Source organism: Rhinoraja longicauda, chromosome 8, assembly GCF_053455715.1.
Source record: "Rhinoraja longicauda isolate Sanriku21f chromosome 8, sRhiLon1.1, whole genome shotgun sequence".
NCBI classification, from domain to species: domain Eukaryota; kingdom Metazoa; phylum Chordata; class Chondrichthyes; order Rajiformes; family Arhynchobatidae; genus Rhinoraja; species Rhinoraja longicauda.
The window spans coordinates 34,392,859-34,416,666 of NC_135960.1; the positions used below are offsets into that span (position 1 = coordinate 34,392,859).

Genomic DNA, 23,808 nt, shown 5'->3' on the forward strand with positions numbered 1-23,808 from the left:
CTGAGACTTCATACATTAGCCAGACTGTTACGTAGGTTTGTAGCAAACAGGCTTCAATCAACTTTAACCATACCAGTTGTAGCCAGAAATACAAAACCTGACAGATAATCTTTGCCACTTCCAAGTTCCCAGTACTGCTTTCTCAACACTCTCCTGTCAATTGGCTCCTGTCCTTGAAGGAGTTGCCAAGATGTATTTAACATCTCTAGATGGGATTGTTCACCATTCTGTTGCTTTTGGAAAATGGAATGATGGCAGGCAAGAAAGGGGCCTGAGGATCAACAGAACTGGTTCCCAACCTGGATAACCCCCAAATGCTACCATTCCAGGAGTGCCTGGGGACCCTCCAGGAATCCCCTGCAATCAATAAGCTGGGAGGAAACAGTCACACGGACATTAGCAGAAAACTTTATTTTGCTTCTGGTTCCTTCTCAATACTTTTATTGGGTTGTGAAATGTCAAAGTGGGAAAAGGGCTGTTTGATTGTACGGTGTGTTTGGAGATGTGGGGTGGGTGGGAGGCACTGCCAGGAATGCAGCCAATCAAAGCTACCAAACCACAGCCGCAGTCATATCACAGGCACAGCCATCTGGATCAAACTTTGTTTAATTTTTCTTTCTTACATCAGTTCAGTGTTGGTTTGATAATGGCCCTCCACTTATATCACTAAAATCCACAAACAGTCTGCAATAACACAAAACAAGGATGTTGCCAGAATTTAGGGATTGTAACTACTTTAAAGGGTTGTGGATGTCTAAAGATGAGGGTGAGAGCAGCCAGGTAGACATCTTTGACAACCATGGGTGGACATGGACACTGTTATCAGACAACTGAAAAGTCCTTCCATGTTAGGGTGTAATCCTGATCTCCCAACCCACCTCTTTGCGGAACTTGCACCTTTTGTTATCTGCACTTTCTCTGTAAGTGTAATGCTATAGCTCTAACACTATATCCTGCACTCTGGTCATTTTCTCCGTACGACCTGTTGCACTTGTATGTGGTTTGATTGTACTCGTGTAGATTGACATGACTGAATAGCACACAAACAAGGTTTTTACTGTATCTCAGAACAGATAACAATAATACACCAATATCAAAACGAATAAGTTCCCACAAGGGGCTAAGATGGTGACAAAAGCGAACTCAGATTTGTGTAGCCGCTGCTGAATTTGCTAACCTCCTGTGTTTTTGCTGCCCTTAGAAAGATATCTAAAAGTTGCACTCTATGCACTAATTCAAGTAGATGTTTCAAGAGAGAATCAGCAACCTACTTCCTTCAGAGTAATTGGGATAAACAGGTACGGTAATGGAGCAATAGAACAGCTGACAGGATGAAATGAGGGAAGGTTTGGGGGAGAATGTAATGGAGCAGAGATTCTGGCAATGATGGACTACTTCAGTGCTCTGCATTCTTGCTCCTGTTTTCATGGGGGTAGCCACTAGCATACCTCAACCAGACTGGACTTCTCAGCATCTCCACCAACTAACCTTCAGATCGATGCTTGCAGAAAGCAAGTTGGTCAACATGGCTTCATCGAGGCCGTTGATGTAATGTGGCTCTCCTTTATCGCCCTGAAAAGGCAGGACACTTCATGTCAAGGTGCCAACAGCTCTGATAAAATGTTTTTTATGTCTTAAATAACAAATATCCTTGGAAATTCCTTCACAGTCATACATTAAGAAAAGTATTATGACTCTTTTGCCTCCAGCAGGAGTTCGAGTGCAGTGACCTCCTCAAACCACTTGAGGTGCATTTATACTTTCATCCCCCATTTCCTCTACAAAGGCAAGGCTTTATCCCAAGCTGTTATGCAGTTGAATTCAAATCATCCAACCATTTTGAACTTGCAACTGAGGTTAAGTTAGTCTCCACCATTACCAAAGCTGCCCTATCAAGTCAAATGTCCCCCCATCCTAGGCATGTACTGCCGTAGCTCTACTGACACTGGACCAAAATCCCAGGACTTCCTGTCCATTAATACTGTGCAAGCACCTTCACCACAGTGGTGTAAGAGGCGTGCTCCCCACCACAGTGGTGCAACGAGTAGAGTCGCTGCCTCACAGCACCAGGGACCTGGGTTCAATCCCGACCTCTGGCAATATCTGCTCAAAGACCTGTGGACTGTAAACTTCCCTTAGTGTGTAGGTGAGTGGTAGAATATGGTAGAAGTAGATGGGAATATGGGGAGAACAAAATGGGATTAATGTAGGACTGGGTGGTAAGTGTAGACTCAATGGGCCGAAAGACTTTTCCATGCCATATCTCACCATGACTCTAAGGTATTGGCAAGAAATGTCAAATTTGCCACGAGATCATCCATGAACGGAGAGAAACAAATCCCTCCAGCTATGCTCATGGCTCCACAGCAAGATCCAACAGTGCCTTACTCCCACCCTCACTCAGATCAGCCGCACAGCCAGTTAGACTGGGAGTAACTCACTCAATCCAGGCCTGGAACCCGCAGAATTCAGTACCGCACAGAGCATATGGTGGAGTACATAAGGGGAAAATGTTTCCAGGTGGTAGGAGGGGCAATAACCAAATTTAAGGTAACATTTTTTTTTAAACAGGGAGGATTGGTTATTTTTACCCAGTGAGAAGATTCAAAAGTGTCTTTCTATCAGAATTAAGGTGACCTGTAAAGCATGGCAGACAAAAGATGATGGCAGTTTGATGAAAATCCTGAAATTATCCTCTTACACTCCTTTCTCTGGAAAACCCACCGCTTAGCTTTTTGAACGCTTTATGTGGCCTGGTGTCAATTTTTATTTGAAGAGGTTAAATCACTTCAAAAGCATCCGTTAAATGCAAGTTGCTACTTGGAACGCCTACCTTTGGCCCGACTGGTCCTGAAGGCCCTGCATTTCCTTGGTCACCTTTTGGACCACTGGGACTCTGAGGAGCAAGAACAACTCAGTCATAACATTAAGTATGAGAGGAAGCACAAAAGCTTTGCAATATTGCAAGTGAGAACCTTGTACCTTTTAGTAGAAAATAATGAAACAAGAGACTACAGATGCTGCAATCTAGAACAAAGGGCAAACTGCTAGAGGAACTCAGCAGGTCAGGCAGCATCTGTGGAGGAAAATGGGCAAACAACATTTGAGTCTGAAGGACCCTGACCTAAAATTTCACCTGTGCATTTCCTTCCACATATGCTACCTGGCCCACTGAGTTCCTCCAGCACTAAAAAATGGTTCCTACCTCTCCTCCAGACATAAGTCCATCAACCGTCTGAGGAAAGAGAGAATAAGTCACCACATCACGTTAAGCAGTTATTTCAGTTTTAATTTCAATGCAGTGAATCTCTGAAATGTCTCCATCTTTACCAACTGTTGCTTCAGTTACTAGATGTCCTGGTTCCATTACTATAATCTCTGAGCTTGTGGGAATCAACCGAACTTGATGTGATTTTGTGCTGGTTTCACCAAGGTGTATTGCATCCTATCATCTCCTGCTCCTCTCCTGCCCACTTTCCCCTTCCTTGTCTCCCCACCCAAACCGCAGAAGGCCATTCACCAGTAAACCCCATGCAGCTAAAACCTTGGTCAACCATCCCTTGGATCTGGTGCCATTGGAGAATAGAAGCTACTGGAAGACTAACAGAATCAAACCATGCAATATGATGAGGATTCCTGGGCATGGAATGCCTCTGACATTTGTCAGTGCTGCGGCAGCTTCAGCTCAACACCCTCATTACTCCTACTCTGGCTGAGTCAGTAGGCAGCACTGACTCAATATAACTGCAGGAAGTTGTCAACCTGCTGCTGGAACAGGAGAGCCGAGGACCTCTTGGGCAGTTCAAATATCTCAAGCTAGTGCACAGTTGGCCAGGAGTTGTGAACTTTCCAACAGTTACATGCTAAACGCTCAGTACCACGTGGGAAGGTCAGGACCACTATTTCGAAAAGTAAGGCAGTTTTCCTCTGCCTCTGGACAACATCATTGAAATGAATGATGTGGTTGCTGTATGCCTGCAATGGGTGGGTCCTTGGAAAACACACGTTGGCCGTTGTTTTCCCTCGACCACATTTCAAAATGTACTTCACCATCTGAGGAACGCACAGGGATGCAAGAGGCTGCAGAAAGTGGTGGACTCAGCCTGGACCATCACATGCACAGCCCTCCTCATCATTGAAAGCATCTTCATGAGGTGCTGCCTCATTAAGGTGGTATCTATCATCAAGGATCCCCATCATCTGGGCTATGCCTTCTTCTCAAAGTAGGTACAGAAGCTGAAAGTCTCACACCACCAGGCTCAGGAACACTACTTTCCTACATCCCTCAGGGTCTTGAATGGACCTGCATAACTCTAATCCCACCTCGGCAATGGAACACTGGACCATCCTGCACTCGCATGCATTTGACTTGTTTTCCCAACTTAGTTTTGCACAATTGCCTGATTTTTTTATTTACAGTATTTATTATTGCTGTATGTGTACCATTTATGAGTTTCATGCAAACAAGGATTTTTATTGCACCCTGGTGTATATGACATTAAACGAATCTCATTCTGAAAGTGAATCTGGGTTGGTGGGTCAATTGGCCACTGTAAGTTTTCCAAGTGTGTAGTGAGTGGTAGAATCTGGGGAGAGCTGATGAAATAAAAGTGGATTAATATATCATTAGTGTAAATGGATGGAGAACAGTCAGTGTGGACAGTGGGATGAAGGACATGTTTCTGTGCTGTGTCCCTTTATATCTCAAGTATAGCAGAAGTTCCACCCCCTTGTACTCAGCATCAGACTTTACAATGCAGCAAACCTCTCCCATGCAATAAAGTTTGGGATAAAACACTTACGTTGCCACTGCCATATATATGTCCTGGAGGACCAGGTGGGCCTGGCAATCCCACGCCATCTCTTCCAGCCTCGCCCTACAAAACAAACTGCCCATTAGCAACTCAATCTCCTTAACTTCAGCCTGAGGCAAATAGCAACAGCAAAGGCAGATCTTACTTTCCTCGATCTTGGTGGTGGGCTGGCAATAGAGAGTGATCAGAGTGACCAGCCCACTCTCTGGACAGTTCACATTACTAAAGGTGAACAAGTTGAATGCCTGAGCTGTGCTGGTGTCTCAGGACTCAGTATCATTCTGGAAAATACTAATGTACTGGGTAGGATGTGTTGGGTTTATTGCCAAACTTCGAACCTCACCCTGGAGTCTCAAAGAAGTAGCCCTGGGGGGAAAAAATAAAATAAAGAAAAAAATTGCAGATAGCTGAAGTTTGAAATAGAAACAGAAAATGCAGGAAATATTCAACAAGTCCAACAGTGCCAGTGGGAAGAGAAATGGGGTTAATGTTTCACATCAAGGACACTTGTCAGAACAGGGAAAGAGAAAGAACAGTGGTTCAGAAGGTGGTGGAGGGATGAGAAGAACACAAGGAATGTCTTTGATAGGGTGAGCCCCACTGGGTTCATGTGAAGTCACGTACACATTATTCTTCTTGGTCTTTGCCTTTCCACAAATGCTGAGTCTACTGAGTGTTTCCAGCAATTTTTGTTTTTATTTCAGAAAAAAATAGTTAAGATATCAAAAACATGGTGTGGAAAAAAATATATATTTGAACACCTTTGTTTGCAGTTTCTGAAAATAACAAGGGTGAAAGGCTCTTTGATTTGGGGTAAGTGTGGGAGATAATGTGCAGGAACACATCCAAACCCACGCAGGAGACAATTACGAAGTGCCCACTAAATGTTTTCAAACTTATTGGCTCCTGAAAGTTTGCTATGGGAAATTCTACTGGATCGTAGCTCAAACCATTGGTATTAAACACTATGGAGGAGTATTCAGCCCCTGAACTGGAAAGAGGAAATGCCAGTGAATGTGTTCTGTTTGTTCATTTCAGGCAGGATGAAAGGGTTATCTGTCTGATCCAGGATGGAAACACCCACACATCTCCAGGATTATACGGGGGACTTGGAGTAACATCGTGGTGTCAGTTTGGTACGTGCTGACACCATGCCTGAGGTTGTTCACCTTACAGGAGTTCAGGATTATGAAGGCTTTCGGTAAAGTGTAAAAAGAAAGAGGAACTGTTCCCCTGACAACTGTCAATATCCAAAGATCAAAGGCTGGGTAAAAAAATCTGTTTTTCTTTACTTTCCATGGTGTCTTATTCTGATCTCGTACTCATTGTCTGATAGAAGCGCACTCATAGGGATGTTGAACATGAAATCAGATGTAAATAGGAGAAATAATTGCAGAAAGAACAGATGAATGAGTCTAAATGGAAGGCCCTTTCAAAGTGGGCTCCCACGCTCTTTGAATCACTGATCAAGTAATGTCCTTTATCTCGCCTGGCTGCAAGGTTAGGCATCATGTTTTTGGAAGAGCTTCAAAGAGAAGGGTGAGAGAGCCACACACCTGAACCCCAGTGGCAGAGCAACACTGGGAATGATGTGAAAGGTACTCATCTTCTTCTCCCAGCTCCCAACTGCTCCAAAAAGAAGTGGCAAGGTACACATTAACTTCCAAATCTGGTTCAGATGAGGATAGATGTCAGACTTCATAACCATTCTGCATATCTTTGATTGTACATAGGAAAATAATTCTGTTGTAATCCACCTTCTCATTGCAAAATAGCGGCCCTCATCTCTCCAATGTGTAAAATTCACAACTTCTCATTCAACAAGTGAAACTTTGCTGTGGCTTCTGTTTAAATTTAAACAAATGACTGTAATTATTTGTGTTTGGTGCTCACCACAAGCCAAGATATTGAAAACTATCTACTCAAATTTCTGAGACAGGAATAGTTTCAGTAGTGTTCTTTCCAAATTGCCTTGACTGCAACAGAGCTCCACCTAATGGTGAGAGATAAGGCAGCAAGAAAATCTGTCCTATGAGACTCAGTCGATGTGCTTTCTCAAGAGGATGTCTAAACTTCCCGCGGCTACACTGTGGTGTTGAGTTGCAATGTAGATCAGCAGTGGGCAGTTCTGGATCAGCAGAACATGGTCTTGAGCCTCACTGCAGAGTTACAATGCAGCCTCGTCCACAGGGAGAGCAGCTTTATCTGAGGTGTCATCTATCAAATGTAGCATTAGACTAAGGTCCTGTTCAGGTGGCCTTTGAAGTGTCAGGAATTCCCTCAGATGTCCCCATATAATACATATTCTTCAACCAAAAACAGTAGAACTTTGGGTCATTATCATGGTTGTTTGGGGCAATGTGCCACAAATGTGTCACTGTGGCTCCAGTTGTGAATGGAAATTTAAGATTTTTGTGCCATTAATATTTCAATACTTGAACCCATTGTCTACTTAATCAATCTACATTAATAGCTGTGAAGAACATGCCAAGATCCTCACCTTCATGCCTGGATCTCCATTAACACCCTTTGGACCCTAAAAGGGAGAGAACAAAATTTGGTTAATGTTCTATCTACATTTCTAATAACTTGTGTCACATCAGCACTTCCAAGAACAATAACCAGGCCAACACCATGATGTTACTGAGGGAGCTGCACTATTAAGGAGGAATTTATTTAATCAGAGAGTAGTGAATCTGTTGAATTCATTGGCACATTTGGTTGTAAAAACAAAGTCATTGGGCATTTTTAAAGTGGAGGTTGACAGATTCTTGATTAATGAGGTTGTCAAAGGTTATGGGGAAAAGGCAGGAGAATGGGGTTGAGAAGGAAAGATAGATCACCAACGATTGAATGGCAGAGTAGACTCGATGGGCCGAAAAGCCCAATTCTGCTCCTATGACTTATGAACTTATGCAGGTGCCTTGCCAACACTCTGCCTGCCCATCCAGCTAGATGTGAAGGATCGCAGAGCGAACTTTCAAAAGCAAAGCAGGGAGACTTCTCCCAGGAATCTTGAACAGTATTTATCCGTCCATTTACATCACTAATATAGGTGATTTGGTTGTTACCAGAGATTTTTGTTGGACCTTATTGTCTCCCATGCTTCCTTCATTACACCACATGCTGCATTTCACTGGCTACAAAGTGTATTGGACACCCAATTAAATCGCAGCTTTCAAAGGAGCTTTAGAAATCTAAGACTCCCTCTTCACCGCCTTTTTATTCATTTGTGTTCTCCTGTGGCATGGAGTTATACCCGGTCTATGCCGTCAATAGAGTTTTGTAATACAAGCACGTTAAATCAAAATCTTATCCGGACTTAAAGTATGAAATGGTTTGAAACTTAACATCTGATAATGCCCTAAAAGACTGCCTTTTTTTCTGCTCAGTGAAGGATATTCACACCTCACACTATCTTAAAAGAATGTGATTACAGCGGGATACTGAACTTCTAGCACAGAACACAACCTCCTTTTAGCAGAGAAAACAACCTTAAGCACAGACTGCAAATTCCGACACAGGGTACAGCCTCCCTCCAGCACAGAATACAGCCTGTCTCAACACAGAATACAACCTTCCTGAGCACCTTGTAGAGTCTTAGAGCTATACACCTGGAAACATGCCTTTCTCAGCCCCTGCCGACCAAGTTGGCTTACTGGGCTACTCCCATTTGCCTGCAATGTATCCACCCCTCTTAAACCATTCCTATCCATAAATCATGTCCAAATGTCTTTTAAAAGTTTTTATTTACTCCTATAGCTTCCTATTGGCAACTCATTCTAGACGCAGACTACTGTCTGAGTGAAAAAGTTGCCCCTGACGGTTCCTCTTAAAATGCTGACCTCTCACCTATGTCTCGGGATGCCAACTATCCCACTCCCAAATACGAGACACGGTGATGTCACCGCCCCGTGCCCCACGGGACCTCACCCAGCCAGCAGCCACGTGCTCCCGCTCCACCATTTTTTTCCAGATTTTTAAACTTTTATAAATTTGTATCTTTTGGAGGAAAAAAATTCCATATATATCTACATTATTTTAATCAATGTCTTTAATGCATAGAAATCAAGATCCATTTCCTGCTTTGCTCAGATTGATTCCAGACGCCTTTGACAGCGATGCAGTTTGGTTTACTTTGCCCGGTTCAGAACTTGCACAGTATTTTTGCCCTGGTCAGGGCTGTGACCCGACGCCGGCCGCCCTTCTCTCCTCGTCCTCCTCCGCTGCCCTCGGGTACGAGCAGGGCTCGACCGCTTATCTCTTGGGGGCAGGTTTGCCGGCTCCATAATGGCGGGAGAGCCAGGCCTGGTGCCGGGGAAGTAACGGGAGCCTGGGCCTGGGCCTGGACTTGACCGGGTAACCGTGGGCCTGAGGTGGGCCAAGGGGAAAGGTGGCAGCAGCAGCAGTGGCGGTGAGGCCGGGCATTGGTGGAGGTGGCCGAGGCCTGGGCCTGCCCTTGGCCCCCCATCCCCCCTCCTCTCCCCGGCCAGCTTTGCGCCTTCCCCACGCCGCCCAGAGTCCACCAGCATCGGCGTAGCAACATGCTCTGGCCTCCCGATGGCCGTCAGTGGGAGAGCCACCACTGCACTGAACATCCCCGCACCAGGACAGGACAGGACTCTCCCCCTCCCCACTCCCGTTCCACCAATGGTGGCTGCCGGGGCCGGGAGGCGGGTTGCTACGCAACCTCCGTTAGCCAGCGTCCGGGCCTACAGCGCCACCCCCATCCCTAATATGGGACAAGGGTTGTCCCGTATGGGATAAGCCAATTTAGCCCAAACTACAGGATGTCCCAGCTAATACGGGACAGTTGGCAACTCTAGTTGTAGAATTACAGACCTAACAGGTTTCCTTTCCCTAAGGACCTTTCCAGCAGCGTTTGTGCCTATCTTCACACCAACACCTGCTTTTCCTTTCTAATCGTCTCTTTTAACTGCAGGACATTGCTGGGTAACAAAAAGGTTCAATTTTTTCATGCATCCATAAGTAGGACATTAGACAGATATCACTCAATACAGTAACCAGAACACTATGGAATTCTAATGAATGGCATCATAAGCATATAAGACTGATAAGGAAGAACAATTACAAGTGGAGAGCGAGAGAGACAATAGACAATAGACAATAGGTGCAGGAGGAGACCATTCGGCCCTTTGAGCCAGCACCGCCATTTAATGTGATCATGGCTGATCATTCTCAATCAGTACCCCGTTCCTGCCTTCTCCCCATATCCCCTGACTCCGCTATCCTTAAGAGCTCTATCCAGCTCTCTCTTGAATGCATTCAGAGAATTGGCCTCCACTGCCTTCTGAGGCAGAGAATTCCACAGATTCACAACTCTCTGACTGAAAAAGTTTTTCCTCATCTCAGTTCTAAATGGCCTACCCCTTATTCTTAAACTGTGACCCTTGTTCTGGACTCTCCCAACATTGGGAACATGTTTCCTGCCTCTAACGTGTCCAACCCCTTAATAATCTTATATGTTTCGATAAGATCTCCTCTCATCCTTCTAAATTCCAGTGTATACAAGCCTAGTCGCTCCAGTCTTTCAACATATGACAGTCCCGCCATTCCGGGAATTAACCTAGTAAACCTACGCTGCACGCCCTCAATAGCAAGAATATCCTTCCTCAAATTTGCAGACCATAACTGCACACAGTACTCCAGGTGCGGTCTCACTAGGACCCTGTACAACTGCAGGAGGACCTCTTTGCTCCTATACTCAACTACTCTTGTTATGAAGGCCAACATTCCATTGGCTTTCTTCACTGCTTGCTGTATCTGCATGCTTCCTTTCAGTGACTGATGCACTAGGACACCCAGATCTCGTTGTACATCCCCTGTTCCTAACTTGACACCATTCAGATAATACTCTGCCTTCCTATTCTTACCACCAACGTGGATAACCTCACACTTATCCACATTAAACGGCATCTGCCATGCATCCGCCCACTCACACAACCTGTCCAAGTCACCCTGCAACCTCATAGCATCTTCCTCACGGTTCACACTACCACCCAGCTTTGTATCATCTGCAAATTTGCTAATGGTACTTTTAATCCCTTCATCCAAGTCATGTACTTTTAATCCCTTCATCCAAGTTCCTCTGTTCATAGGAAGGAATGTATGAAATATGTCAGAATCTTGAATTTAATAATATTGATAATATTATGTATGTAGGGGTGTCCATATGTTGAGGGCTCGTAACCCAGAGTTAACCTATAAATGTAAGTTCTGTAGCTGCCATTTGTTGGTCTGGGTCACTGGGTTTACACGGAACCACAGATACAATATTTTTGTTTTTTTGCTTCTGTCTTCAGATTCCCAGCACCTACTGCACTTTTATCTTTTGATTAATTCCTTATACTCTACCACCTTCTGATCATTTATTTAGCTCTCCCCAAGGAGCTACAATCATGATAACCAATTGCTGATTTTTTCCACAGAGGGGAGGAGGGGGCGATAAGGGGGGGTTGAGGGGGGATGGAGTGGGTGAGTGTCGTCAGTTGGGGGAGGGTTGACAGGCCCGCAGGAGAGATTTGGACCCGAGGGGTCCACGCCCGTCCAGTGGCTATATAAATGTGCAGATAGACACAAAATGCTGGAGTAATTCAGCAGGGCAGGCAGCATTTCTGGAGAGAAGGAATGGGTGACGTTTCGGATCGAGACCCTTCTTCAGCCTGATGTCAGGGAAGTGGGCGGGACAGAGATAGAATGTAGTCGGAGACAGTAAGACTGGTGGGAGAACTGGGAAGAGGGAGGAGGTGGAGAGAGGGAAAGCAAGAGCTATTTGAAGTTAGAGATGTCAATGTTCATACCGCTGGGGTGTAAGCTACCCAAGCAAAATATGAGGTGCTGTTCCTCCAATTTGTGCTGGGCCTCACTCTGACAATGGAGGAGGCCAAGGACAGAAAGGTCACATTGGGAATGGGAAGGGGAGTTAAAGAGCTGGGCAACCGGGAGATCAGGTAGGTTAAGGCAGACTGAGCGGAGGTGTTCAGCAAAACGATCGCTGAGCCTGCGCTTGGTCTCGCCAATGTACAGGAGTTGACACCTGGAACAGCGGATACAGTAGATGAGATTGGAGGAGGTGCAAGTGAAATGTGCATGTGTGCATGTGCATATGCATGCTTCTGTATATGTCGTGCAAGAGTCAAGTCTGTGCAACAGAGCCTGGTTTCAATTTGTCAGCATGCATGGAATGCATCAATTACTTCAACGAATGTCAAGTTCCCAGTGAGGATGTAAGAGTGATACGTTAGAATGGCAACAGCCTTGAAACGCTCCAGGCATTCAAATAGATTAGTATTGTTCTCCCGGGGGAAGAGGAGGACTAAGAAAGATTTGGTTGAGGTGCTCAACATTCTGAGGTGTTTCAATAGAGTACATTAGACTTTACCCAATGATGGGAAGGGATGCTGTTCAGAAGCCAAAGCTTTAAGATAACTCACAAGAGAACTGGGGAACATTTCTGGTCCAAATCTGGAGTACCTGGTCAGAAAAGGCAGGGAATTCAAAAGGAACTTCTTGACATATACTTGAAAAGAATAAATTTGTAAGTCTCAAAGAAACAGCAGAGTTGCAGAACCAAATGGATAATTATATTAATGTCCTCCTCTGGTGTGACTCAAACATTCAGCAAAATAACATAGAGAAGGATGTGGTTTCTTGTTGGTTTGGGTGGCTTTCTCCAGAGTGAAGAATGCATAGGTTTAGTCACCTGCAGCTCTGACCATTTACTCCCTTGGAAGCAATAAAGCAGATGCTTATGACTCAGTATGATTTGGGACAGCGTGATTGATGTTCAGTTTCTTAACTGCATTTATGCTTAAAAACAAGTGAAACCACAGCAACCATAACCAGGAAGCAATGTGCAGTCAACATCCGAGCTCAGAATATTTCAACAACTTTTTTCAAAATATCTTCCCCTTTTCCATTTGCATCCCCCTTGTTTTAACAGCTGGAACAGATTATATGGACAGTGGGTGCAGGTTGTCTGAGGAAGGACGATCAAGGGCAGGACTCTGCCAAGATGTTGCACAGGAAGACAGTTGGGATGGTCAGCTGGTCTAGCCACAAAATGCTTCCTTCAGCCAGCATTTACTCTGTCATCTCAACAACACACATCGAGAGGTTATACAAGGACGTCTACACAAAGAGGACTTGCTCCCTCTTCCTTTGCTCCTATGAGATTTGTCCCTTGTTTTAATATCCTGCCCAACTTCCACAGTGGTGCAACTGGTAGAGCTGCTGCCTCAGAGCAACAGAGATCAAAACCAGGTAACCGGGTTTGCTCCTGGCCTCTGGTGCTGTCTGTGTGGAGTTTGTATATCCTCTAGGTGCCCAAAGACATGCGGATGGGTAGATGAATTGGCCGCTTTAAATTGATTCTTGTGTCAATGTGTGTTCAATTTCAAAGGTACGACAGGAACGGGTTTTCAAAAGAGGCAGAAATAAAGATACCAGATCTACTCAATACTTTCTGAGATATACTCAGGATGATCTGTTGTCATCCAAAACCAAGGAGTCCAGAACCAGGGGTCACAGTTTAAGAATAAGGGATAGGTCATTTAGGACTGAGATGAGGAAAAACTTTTTCACCCAGAGAGTTGTTAATCTGTGGAATTCTCTGCCACAGAAGGCAGTGGAGGCCAATTCACTGGATGTTTTCAAGGGGGAGTTAGATTTAGCTCTTAGGGCTAAAGAATCAAGGGATATGGGGAAAAAGCAGGAACAGGGTACTGATTTTAGATGATCAGCCACGATCATATTGAATGGTAGTGCTGGCTCGAAGGGCAGAATGGCCTACTCCTGCACCTATTTTTCTGTTTTCTGTTTTTTTCTATGTTGACAGATTGCTTCCATTGTACTTGTGAAGAAAGGCATTTCTTTTGCACTTTATTATATTTCATGTTACACAGTGACATGGAGTGGCTCGGTAGCACAACCCTGCAGTCTCAGTCCCCTGAGTTTGATCCTGACCTTGGGTGCTGCCTGTGTGGAGTTTTCATGTTCTCCCTGTGTCTGTGGGTTTCCTCTGGATGCTTCAGTTTCCTCCCATTCCCCAAAGGCATGTGGGCTGGCAGGTTAATTTGCTGCTGTAAATTGCCTCTAGTGTGTACTGTAGAATCTGGGAGGAGTTGATGGGATCGCGAGGAGCAGAAACATGGGATTAATGTAGAGTTTGTGTAAATAGGCGGTTGATAGTCGACAAGGATTTGGTAGGCCAAAGGGACTGTTTCCATGCTGTTTGGCCTTGTGGCTCCATGACTTAAAATGACACCAGCACAAATTCATCATCCTTGTGAATGAAAATGTTTCACTAAATAATCCATGAAAATTTGGTTTATCATAACAAACAGATTTTTTTTTAAATTCCGTAGTAAACCACAACAGAGCAAACAATGATCAGTCTAATGTTCTGATGTTGCTCTGATGTTGCCTGGTTCTCTGCTTTTCACTTATTGAATACTTCTGATGCAAGCCTGAATGCAGACAGCAACAATCACCTTGTAGTCTGACACAAGCTCAAAATCCAGGCCAATTACTCCAGAGGAACACAGCGAGTACAACCCCATTGAAAGCACATTGAAGAGACACAACCCCATTGAAGAGACATAATCCGCAACCTTTCCAGCTAAAAGACCAGTCAAAAGCTCTCTTCAATACCGTGGCTAAAATCTATCCCTCATCCAGCAATACCAGTGAATAAATAATCTGGTTTTAATCAAACATTGTTATTTTGGATTTTTGCGATGTATAAAAAAAATGATTGCACTTGAAATTGGCATGGGTTAAGTTTAGGCCACTGGAATCAAGTGTATCAAGGGAATATAGGGGACTGAGGAGCATACCAATGAAGAAAATCACAGAGGCAAAAAGGGTGCATGAGATAGCTCTGGCAGATAAAATTAAGGAGAATCCAAAGCGATTTTATGTATATTAAGAGGAAAAGGGTAACTAGAGAGAAAATAGAGCTCCTCAGAAACCAAAGTGGTCATCTATGCGTGGAGCTGCAAGAGATGGGCAAATTTCCCCTGTGTTTTAATTATGAAGAAAGACATGAAGACTAGGGAATGTGGGAAAGTTAATGGTGATGTCTTGAGGACAATGTGTATTACAGTTCAGAAGATATTGAATGTTCTAAGATGTATGAAGGTAGATACATATATATTCTGATCATACATATTAAAGGACAATGTATGAAGCTAGAGAAGAAGTTGCAGGAGTCCTGACTAAGATATATGCATCATCCTCAGATACGAGTGAGGTGCTGGAAGACAGGCCAATATTGTGCCTCTGCTTTAAAAAAAGGCAGCAAAGAAAAAGCTGGATCTATAGACTAACATCTGTGATAGGAACGTTATTGGAGAGGATTCTGAGGGATAAGATATACATGCATTTGGAAAGAATGATAAGCTGATTAGGAACAGTCATAAATTCATTTTAGTTTTTTGAAGATGTAACCAAAAAGGTAATAAGGGCAGGGCGATAGACATAATCTAATATGGACTTCAGCAAGACTTTTGATAAGGTTCTGTGTGGTCAGCCGCTCTGGAAGATTAGATCACATGGTATCTAGAGAGAGTTAGTTAACCGGATACAAAATTGGCATCACAATAGAAAGAAGAAGGTGGTGGGTGGAAGGTTGTTTATCGGTCTGGAGCTCTCCGACTATGGTGTGCCTCAGGTGTTGGTGCTTATCAATGATTTGAATGAGAATGTATGTGGAATAATTAGAAAGTTTGCAGATGACACTGAAATAGGTGGCAAGGTGGACAGTGGAGGAGATTATCAAGCATTACAATGGGATCTTGATAAGCTGGGCAAATAGGCCAAGAAATGGCTAATGGAGTTTAATTCAGATGTGTGAAGGGTTGCATTTTTGGAAGTCAAACCAGGGCAGGACATTCAGAGTGAACAGTAGAGCCTGGGGAAAGTTGTAGGGCAGAACGATCTAGAAGCACAAGTACATAGTTCCCTGAAAGTAGCATTCCAGGTAGATGGGGTGGTGAAGAAAGCTTTTGAAATGCTGCCCTTCTGTGGGCATCTCTGACAGGTTTCGAGACTCAAATGTGCAACTGAAGATGATTCTGTGACTGTTTGCAGCACTAGTTACTCACCTGAGGACCAGGGAATCCCTTGAACCCAGTTTCTCCTGGAATTCCCTGTGGAAAAAGAAAGGAGATTTAAGCTGCAAATTTACTTTGCTGTATACAAGAATTGGTAGCAAGATTCACCATATTTAGATGTCAGCAGGTGGCATTCAATTGCTTAACGATTTAAACTCTGAGCCAGAGGCTGGAACACAAAAACATACACGCCTGCCGTTATCCAGTGGCACAGGGGGGTTGCTCCAGTGATGAAAGTTTCATCTTGCAGATGAGATATTAGAAAGTGGACATAAAAGTATTTACATTGCTATCCTGAAGAACAAGAGGGGAGTTCTGCCCAGTGTCCTCACCCAAATAATCTATGAACTAAAAATGGCTTTTGTCAGATTTCTGGGTGTGGGCCCTTCACAGCAGGCGTTTGTCTGTCAGACCTCCTGCATTAAAACAAGACAGAATACTTAATTATCTGTGGATTGGTTTGAAGCACCCTAACACAGTGTAGGTTTGACTTTCTCTCCATCCAACTCTAACAATGTAGCTGAAAAAATCTATTCCGATTCCAATCCCTTTCGATTATATGGTTTATCATTTTCCCAGCATCTCAGCATTTAAGGAAAATTATAGGTGGATGTCCTGCTTGCTCTGCAGCAAGTTTCTAAAGCTCTTAATTAAAACAGTGTGTGAGTGTCCATATAGTCTCACACTGGTTAAGACCTATTATTGTTTCCCTACTTCAACCTTGTGGTAGCAAGAGTGAATAAACACCATTCATAAAGTAGCTGAGTTTTAGAAACATAGAAATTAGCAGGAGTAGGCCATGTGGCCCTTCGAGCCAGCACCGCCATCCAAGATGATCATGGCTGATCATCCAAAATCAGTACCATGTTCCGGCTTTTTCCCCATATCCCTTGATTCCCTTAGCCCAGAGCTAAATCTAACTCTCTCTTGAAAACATCCAGTGAATTGGCCTCCATTGCCTTTTGTGGCAGAAAATTCCACAGATTTGCAACTCTCTGGGTGAAAAGGTTTTCCTCATTTTAGTCCTAAATGGCCTGCCCCTTATTCTTAAACTGTGATCCCTGATTCTGGATTCCCCCAACATCGGGAACATTTTTCCTACATCTACCCTGACCAATCCTCCAAGAATTGTATATGTTTCTATAAGATCCCCTCTCATCCTTCTAAATTCCAGTGAATACAAGCCCAGTCGACCTATTCTTTCATCATACGTCAGTCCCACTATCCCAGGAATTAACTTGGTGAACCTATGCTGCACTCCCACAATAGCAATGTTCCTTCCTCAAATTAGGAGACCAAAATTGCACACAATACTCCAGGTGCAGTCTCACCAGGGCCCTGTACAACTGTGGTAGGACCTCCTTGCTCCGAAACTCAAATCCTCTCGCAATGAAGGCCAACATGCCATTGGTTTTCTTCACTGCCTGCTATACCTGCATGCTTACTTTCAGTGACTGATGTACAAGCACACCCAGGTCTCATTGCACCTCCCCTTCTCCTAATCTGACACCTTTTAGATAATAATCTACCTTCTTACCACTAAAGTGGATAACCTCACATTTATCCACATTATACTGCATCTGCCATGCTTCTGCCCACTCACCCAACCTATCCATGTCACCCTGCAGCCTCATATCATCCTCCTCGCAGCTCACACTGCCACCCAACTTTGTGTCCTCCACAAACTTAGAGATGTTACATTTCATTCCCTCGTCTAAATCGTTTATATATAGTAAACAACTGGGGTCCCAGCACCGAGCCTTGCGGCACCCCACTAGTGACAGCCTGCCATTCTGAAAGGTACCCGTTAATTCCTACGCTTTGCTTCCTGTCTGCCAACCAGTTCTCTATCCATGTCAACTCCTAATACAATGTGGTCTAATTTTGCACACTAATCTATTGTGTGGGACCTTATCAAAGGCTTTTTGAAAGTCCAGATACACCACATCCACTGGCTCTCCCTTATCCATTCTACTTGTTACATGAAGAAATTCCAAAAGATTAGTCAAGCATGATTTCTCCCTTCATAAATCCATGCTGACTTTAACCGAGCCCATCACTGCTTTCCAAATACACTGCTATAACATCTTTAATAATCAACTCCAGCATCTTGCCCACTACCGATGTAAGGCTAACTGGTCTATAATTCCCCGTTTTCTCTCTTAAAAAGTGGAGTTAAATTGGCTACCCTTCAGTCCACAGGTACTGATCCAGAGTCGAGAGAACATTGGAAAATTATCACCAATGAATCCACAATTTCTAGGGCCATTTCCTTGAGTACTCTGGGATGCAGACCACCTGGCCCTGGGGATTTATCTGCCTTCAGTCCCAACAGTTTACCTAACACCATTTTCCGACCAATGTGAATTTCCTTCAGTTCCTCCCTCCCACTAGATCCTCGATCCCCTAGTATTTCCGTGAAGACAGAACCAAAGTACTCGTTTAACTGTTCTGCCATTTCCTAGTTTCTCGTTATAAATTCACCTGTCTCTGACTGTAAGGGACCTACATTCGTCTTCACTAATCTTTTCCTTTTTACATACCAAAAGAAACTTTTACAGTCAGTTTTTATATTTCCTGCAAGCTTTCTTTTATGCTCTTTTTTCCCTCTTAATTAACCCCTCTGTCCTCCTCTGTTGAGTTCTAAATTTCTCCCAGTCCTCTGGTTTGCCACTTCTTCTGGCCAGTTTATATGCCTCTTCTTTGGCTTTAACACTATCCTTGACTTCCCTCGTCAGCCATGGTTGAGCTGCCTTCCCAGTTTTATTTTTTCGCCAGACAGGGATGAACAATTTCTGGAGTTCATCCATGCGGTCTAAATCTTCGCCATTGCATCTCCACCGTCAACTCTTTGTATAATTTGTCAGTCTATCCTAGCCAAGTCCCGTCTCATACCTTCAAAGTCTCCTTTATTCAAGTTCAGGACCCTAGTCTCTGAATTAACTGTGTCACTCTCTATCCTAATGCAGAATTCCACCATATTATGGTCACTTGCACAAGGGGCCTTGCACAACAAGATTGTTAACTAATCCCTTCTCATTACACAATACCCAGTCTAGGATGGCCTGCCCTCTAGTCAGTTCCTCTACATATTGGTTTAAAAACCCATCCCGTATACATTCCAGGAAATCCTCCTCCTCAGCACTGTTACCAATTTGGTTGACCCAATCTCTATGTAGATTGAAGTCATCCATGATAACAGCTGTGCCTTTGCTACAGGCATCCCTAATTTCCTGCTTGATGCTATCCCCAACCTCCCTACTGCTGTTTGGTGGTCTGTATACCACACCAACAAGTGTCTTCTGCCCTTGGTGATTTCACAGTTCTACCCATACAGATGCTACAGCATCCAAGCTAATGTCTCTCCTTGCTATTGCATTAATCTCCTCATTAACCAGCAATGCCACCCCACCTCCTCTTCCTTTCTGTCTATCCTTCCTGATATCGAATACCCCTGCATGTTTAGCTCCCCGCCTTGGTTACCTGGAGCCATGTCTCCGTAATTCCAACTACAGTATATCATATCTCTTAACTACGAACTGTGCATCCAATTCATCCATTTTATTTCAAATGCTCCTCGCATTAAGGCACAAAGCTTTAAGGTTAGTTTTTCTTATCTCGCTTCTACCTTTTGCTTCTGTCCTATTTTTATGGCCTTCTTTTTATGGGTCTCCTTGCATTGCGTCCCACCCCCCCCTGCCCTCTTAGTTTAATGGTGACCTTTCCTACACTCTTTTTTCCGTTAGCGTCCGTGTTGTTGACTCCACCCCCCCCCCCCACTTTTTAGTTTAAACCCACCCGTGCAGCAGTAGCAAACCTGCCTGCCAGAATGTCGGCCCCCTTCCAATTAAGGCACAACCTGTCCCTTTTCCAGGTCACCCCTGCCCCAGAAGAGATTCCAGTGATCTAGAAATCTAAATCCCTGCCCCCTGCACCAACGTCTCAGCCACACATTCAGATCCCCTATCTCCCTGAACAAACATTCCATGCACACCTCCCCACAAAATGACTTCACCCCTCCATTAAGCTAAAACTTAATGGAGTTAGTACTGTGTTATTACAGGAGTTAATATAGGAGTTTATATTTAGGGAGCATTTTAGCACAGCTGCCTCACAGCTGCAGAGACCTGGTTCAATCCAAACCTTGAGTGCTGTCTGTGTAGAGTCTGCACATTCAGTGACCAAGTAGGTTTCCTCCACTAAGAAATGGGTTCTTTCAACCCACTTCATCCAACCTCGATGCCTATATAAGCTAACCCCATTTGCCTGTACGATATTAGGCCTGTATCCTTCTTTATCTTTCCGAATCCAAGTATGGATCCAAATACCTTTTAAATGTAATTGTATCTGCCTGCAGCACCTCCTCCGACAGCTCATTCCAGATAACCACTACCCTCTGTGTAAAAAACCTAATCTCAGATCTCCCTAAACGTTCTCCCCTGTCACCTTAAACTTGTCCTCAGTCTCCCCTACCCTGGTAAAAATGTCTATCTATCCTCTTTATGCTAGATCTCCCATACCCCAAAGACGTGTGTTGTTATGTTAATTGGGCACTGTAAATTATCACTAGAGTATACATAAGTGAGAGGTAGAATATGGTGAGGGGGTGGGAGGAATGGCTGGCAAAGTCAGAAGAATAAAATGGGAATTAGTGTAAATGGGCAGTCAGATGGTTGACAGGAACCGGTGAGCCTGTTTCAATGCTTAATGTACCTGGACTCTACAACTCCCAGCCTTTACAAAGGGCCACAAAATCAGTCAAGATTCCCTGTCCTCATCACTCACTCACTAAAGTTTAGAGTAATTTTTTATTTGTTTAGGCCATATTTGTTTTGAGTCATACAATGTGGAAGCAGGCCCTTCACTGCACTTGCCCACACCAACCAGCATGTCCCATCTACACTCATCCTATCTACCTGTGTTTGGCCCAGATCCCTATAAACCAGTCCTCTCCATGTACCTGTCCAAATTTTTTTTAAACGGTGCAATACTACCTGCCATAACCACCTTCTCTGGCAGCTTATTCCATACATTTACCACCCTCTATGTGAAAAAGTTACCACTCAGTTTCCTATTAAATCTTTCCCCCCTCACCTTAAACCTAAGTCCTCTGGTTCTTGATTCCCCTACTCTGGGCAAAAGACTCTGTGCTTCTACCCAATCTATTCCTCTCATGGTTTTGTATACCTCTATAACTTTATGGGTAGCATTACTGACGCAGTTTTTTAAATTTCGTATATTTGTAACTACTTGAATTTAGTCTTCATCAATTCCAAATTTTAAATTCCAGAATTCAAATGCATATGTCCAGGTCAATGAACTGAATCTCTAGACGCTAACCAAACAATAGAATCAGTGTGCGTGTAGGACACAGGAACAGCACTCAAATAGGTTCTTCGTTCCATCGAGGCCAGTGAAGCCACTTAGCCTTTTGAACCTGTTGTGCCATTCATTAGACTCTGGATGATGGGTGTCTCAACCACATTGTTACAACACAGAACATTCACAACAAAGGAAAAGGCCCTCCGGCCCACTATGTCGGTGCCGAATGTGAAGCCAAAATAAACTCATCTCATCTGCCTGTACGTGACACATGATGCCTATCTAAAATAGACAATAGACAGTAGGTGCAGGAGGAGGCCATTCGGCCCTTCGTGCCAGCACCGCCATTCAATGTGATCATGGCTGATCATTCTCAATCAGTACCCCGTTCCTGCCTTCTCCCCATACCCCCTGACTCCGCTATCCTTAAGAGCTCTATCTAGCTCTCTCTTGAATGCATTTAGAGAATTGGAAAATATCAATGATATTTTTTTACTTCAAAGATCTACTGGATAAAATAAAGATCAAATGACCCGCCTGGTTGGGATTTCAAATAACTTTTGTGGAGACAATTAATAATAGCAGGAGACGGGGTGTTGCCATGCTCAGACCCATGTACATTGAAGTTAACTGAATGGCCATCAGTAAACTTGATGATAATCACCAGCCAAATGATGAGAGACCCAATGGCAGCCATTGCTGTATCCCTGTCACTGAGGGGCATAGTTGGCGAAGAAGTAGATTTACATCAGTACCCTGTGATTGTTTTGAACCCATTACAGCTCTCTGCCCAATGGGAATCCTTGCTTATGGACTGTAAAGCAACACAGAAAGACTATAGTTACAAGCGAATGTGGATACTTTTGACTCACCTGTTCTCCTTTGGAGCCTAGTTCACCCTACAAAGAAAAGAATAGCAAGCCATTAGGAACCCAGGGAGTATTGAAGGCCATTCAGCCCTGCAAAACTATTCAACATTTCAATTCAATCATGGCCATTCCTTGTTTTGACTTAATTTACTTGCTCTGGATCTCAACAAAAATCAATTTATGTTGGTTTTGTAATTTCTAATTAATCTGCAGCCTCAACATGTTTCTGTGGACAGATCAGAAGTCCCAGGTCTCATCATTGATGTACAAGCTATTTATGAAAGGAGGTGAAAACTCTTACATGGTTTTGACTTCGGACAGCAAGCAATTTGGGCGGCACGGTAAAGCAGCGGTAGAATTGCTGTCTTACAGCACCAGAGACCCAGGTTCGACCCTGACTATGGGTGCGGTCTGTACAGAGTTTGGACCTTCTCCTGTGACCACGTGGGTTTTCTCTTGGTGCTTCGGTTTCCTCCGACACTCCAAAGATGTGCAGGTTTGTAGGTTAATTGGATTCGGTAAAAATGGTAAATTGTCCCTAGAATGTAGGATAGTGTGAGTGTGCGGGGATCGCTGGACGGTGCGGACTCGGTGGGCCGAAGGTATTTTTTCTGAGCTGTATCTCTAAACTAAACTAAACTAAACAAAGTGACCGAGTACTTTGATGCCAGAGTTCTGGCCAGAGTTGGGTAGTTATTTGCTAAACTTGCAAGCATTAATTCATGTGTGGTGGGACAAGTTTAATTTTTTAGCTGCTGAGCTCATAAAAGCGGGCGCATCAGCATATGGATATTGGAAGATGCCGTCTCCCTCAGCTCTTCTGCTGCTAATATTAAAAAACACGTCACCAGTGGGTCAATGCTGAATATAAGAATGAAGGTCTCGTGAAAAGTCTTAAAAATAAATAATAATTTCCAATGAACACAAGAAACAGGAGCAGGAGTATGCCACCAGACCCCTCAAGCAGGCCCCACCATTCAATGTAATCAAGGCTGATCTATAGGCCAACGTTTGGGGTAGGAAAGATATTGGAGAGGATTCCAAGGGATAAGATATACATGCATTTAGAAATACCGGGGTTGATTAGGAACAGTCAGCATGGGTTTGGGTGTGAGAGATCATGTCACACAAATTTACGTTTTTTGAAGAAGTATCCAAGAAGGTGATACGGGCAGGTCGGCTGCTCTGGAAGGTTAGATTGCATAGTATTCAGCGATAGCGTGTTAACTGGATACAAAATTGGCGTCACAATAGAAAGCAAAAGGTGGTGTGTGGAAGGTTGTATATCAGACTGCAGCTCTCTGGCTCTGAACAATGATTTAGCCTCCATGACTCTCAGGGGCAGAGATGAAATGTAGATATTACATCGAAAACTACCCTTGTGTATCATAAGACTTTTATTAAACAATTAATTCATACCACGTAGAGCGAATGACCAAAAGCTTGGGCAGAGAGATAAGTTTTAAGGAGCATCTTAATGTAAAAGAAGAAAGATATTGCGGAGGAGGCAGGGAATACCAGAACAACTTCAAACTAGGCATACCTTGCGTTTAGGAGGAGAGCCAAGGTATAGCAGAACCCGTACACCTTGGAGGATTGTTTACATTTGGAATCTGCAAGGGATCTCAGTCAGAGAGGAGGCAACAATTGTTATTGAGGCAGTGCAGC

At 43.9% G+C, this 23,808-nt stretch overlaps 1 protein-coding gene across 1 annotated transcript in view; it reads right to left on the bottom strand.

Annotated features, from left to right (window-relative positions):
• LOC144596358 (uncharacterized) overlaps window positions 1-23,808 on the bottom strand; it is a 126,843-nt gene that overhangs the window by 24,293 nt on the left and 78,742 nt on the right. Inside the window, 7 exon segments of the mRNA XM_078404615.1 lie at window positions 1,489-1,572; window positions 2,834-2,896; window positions 3,206-3,235; window positions 4,803-4,877; window positions 7,315-7,350; window positions 15,941-15,985; window positions 22,144-22,170. Coding sequence (XP_078260741.1) covers window positions 1,489-1,572; window positions 2,834-2,896; window positions 3,206-3,235; window positions 4,803-4,877; window positions 7,315-7,350; window positions 15,941-15,985; window positions 22,144-22,170 — 360 coding nt within the window.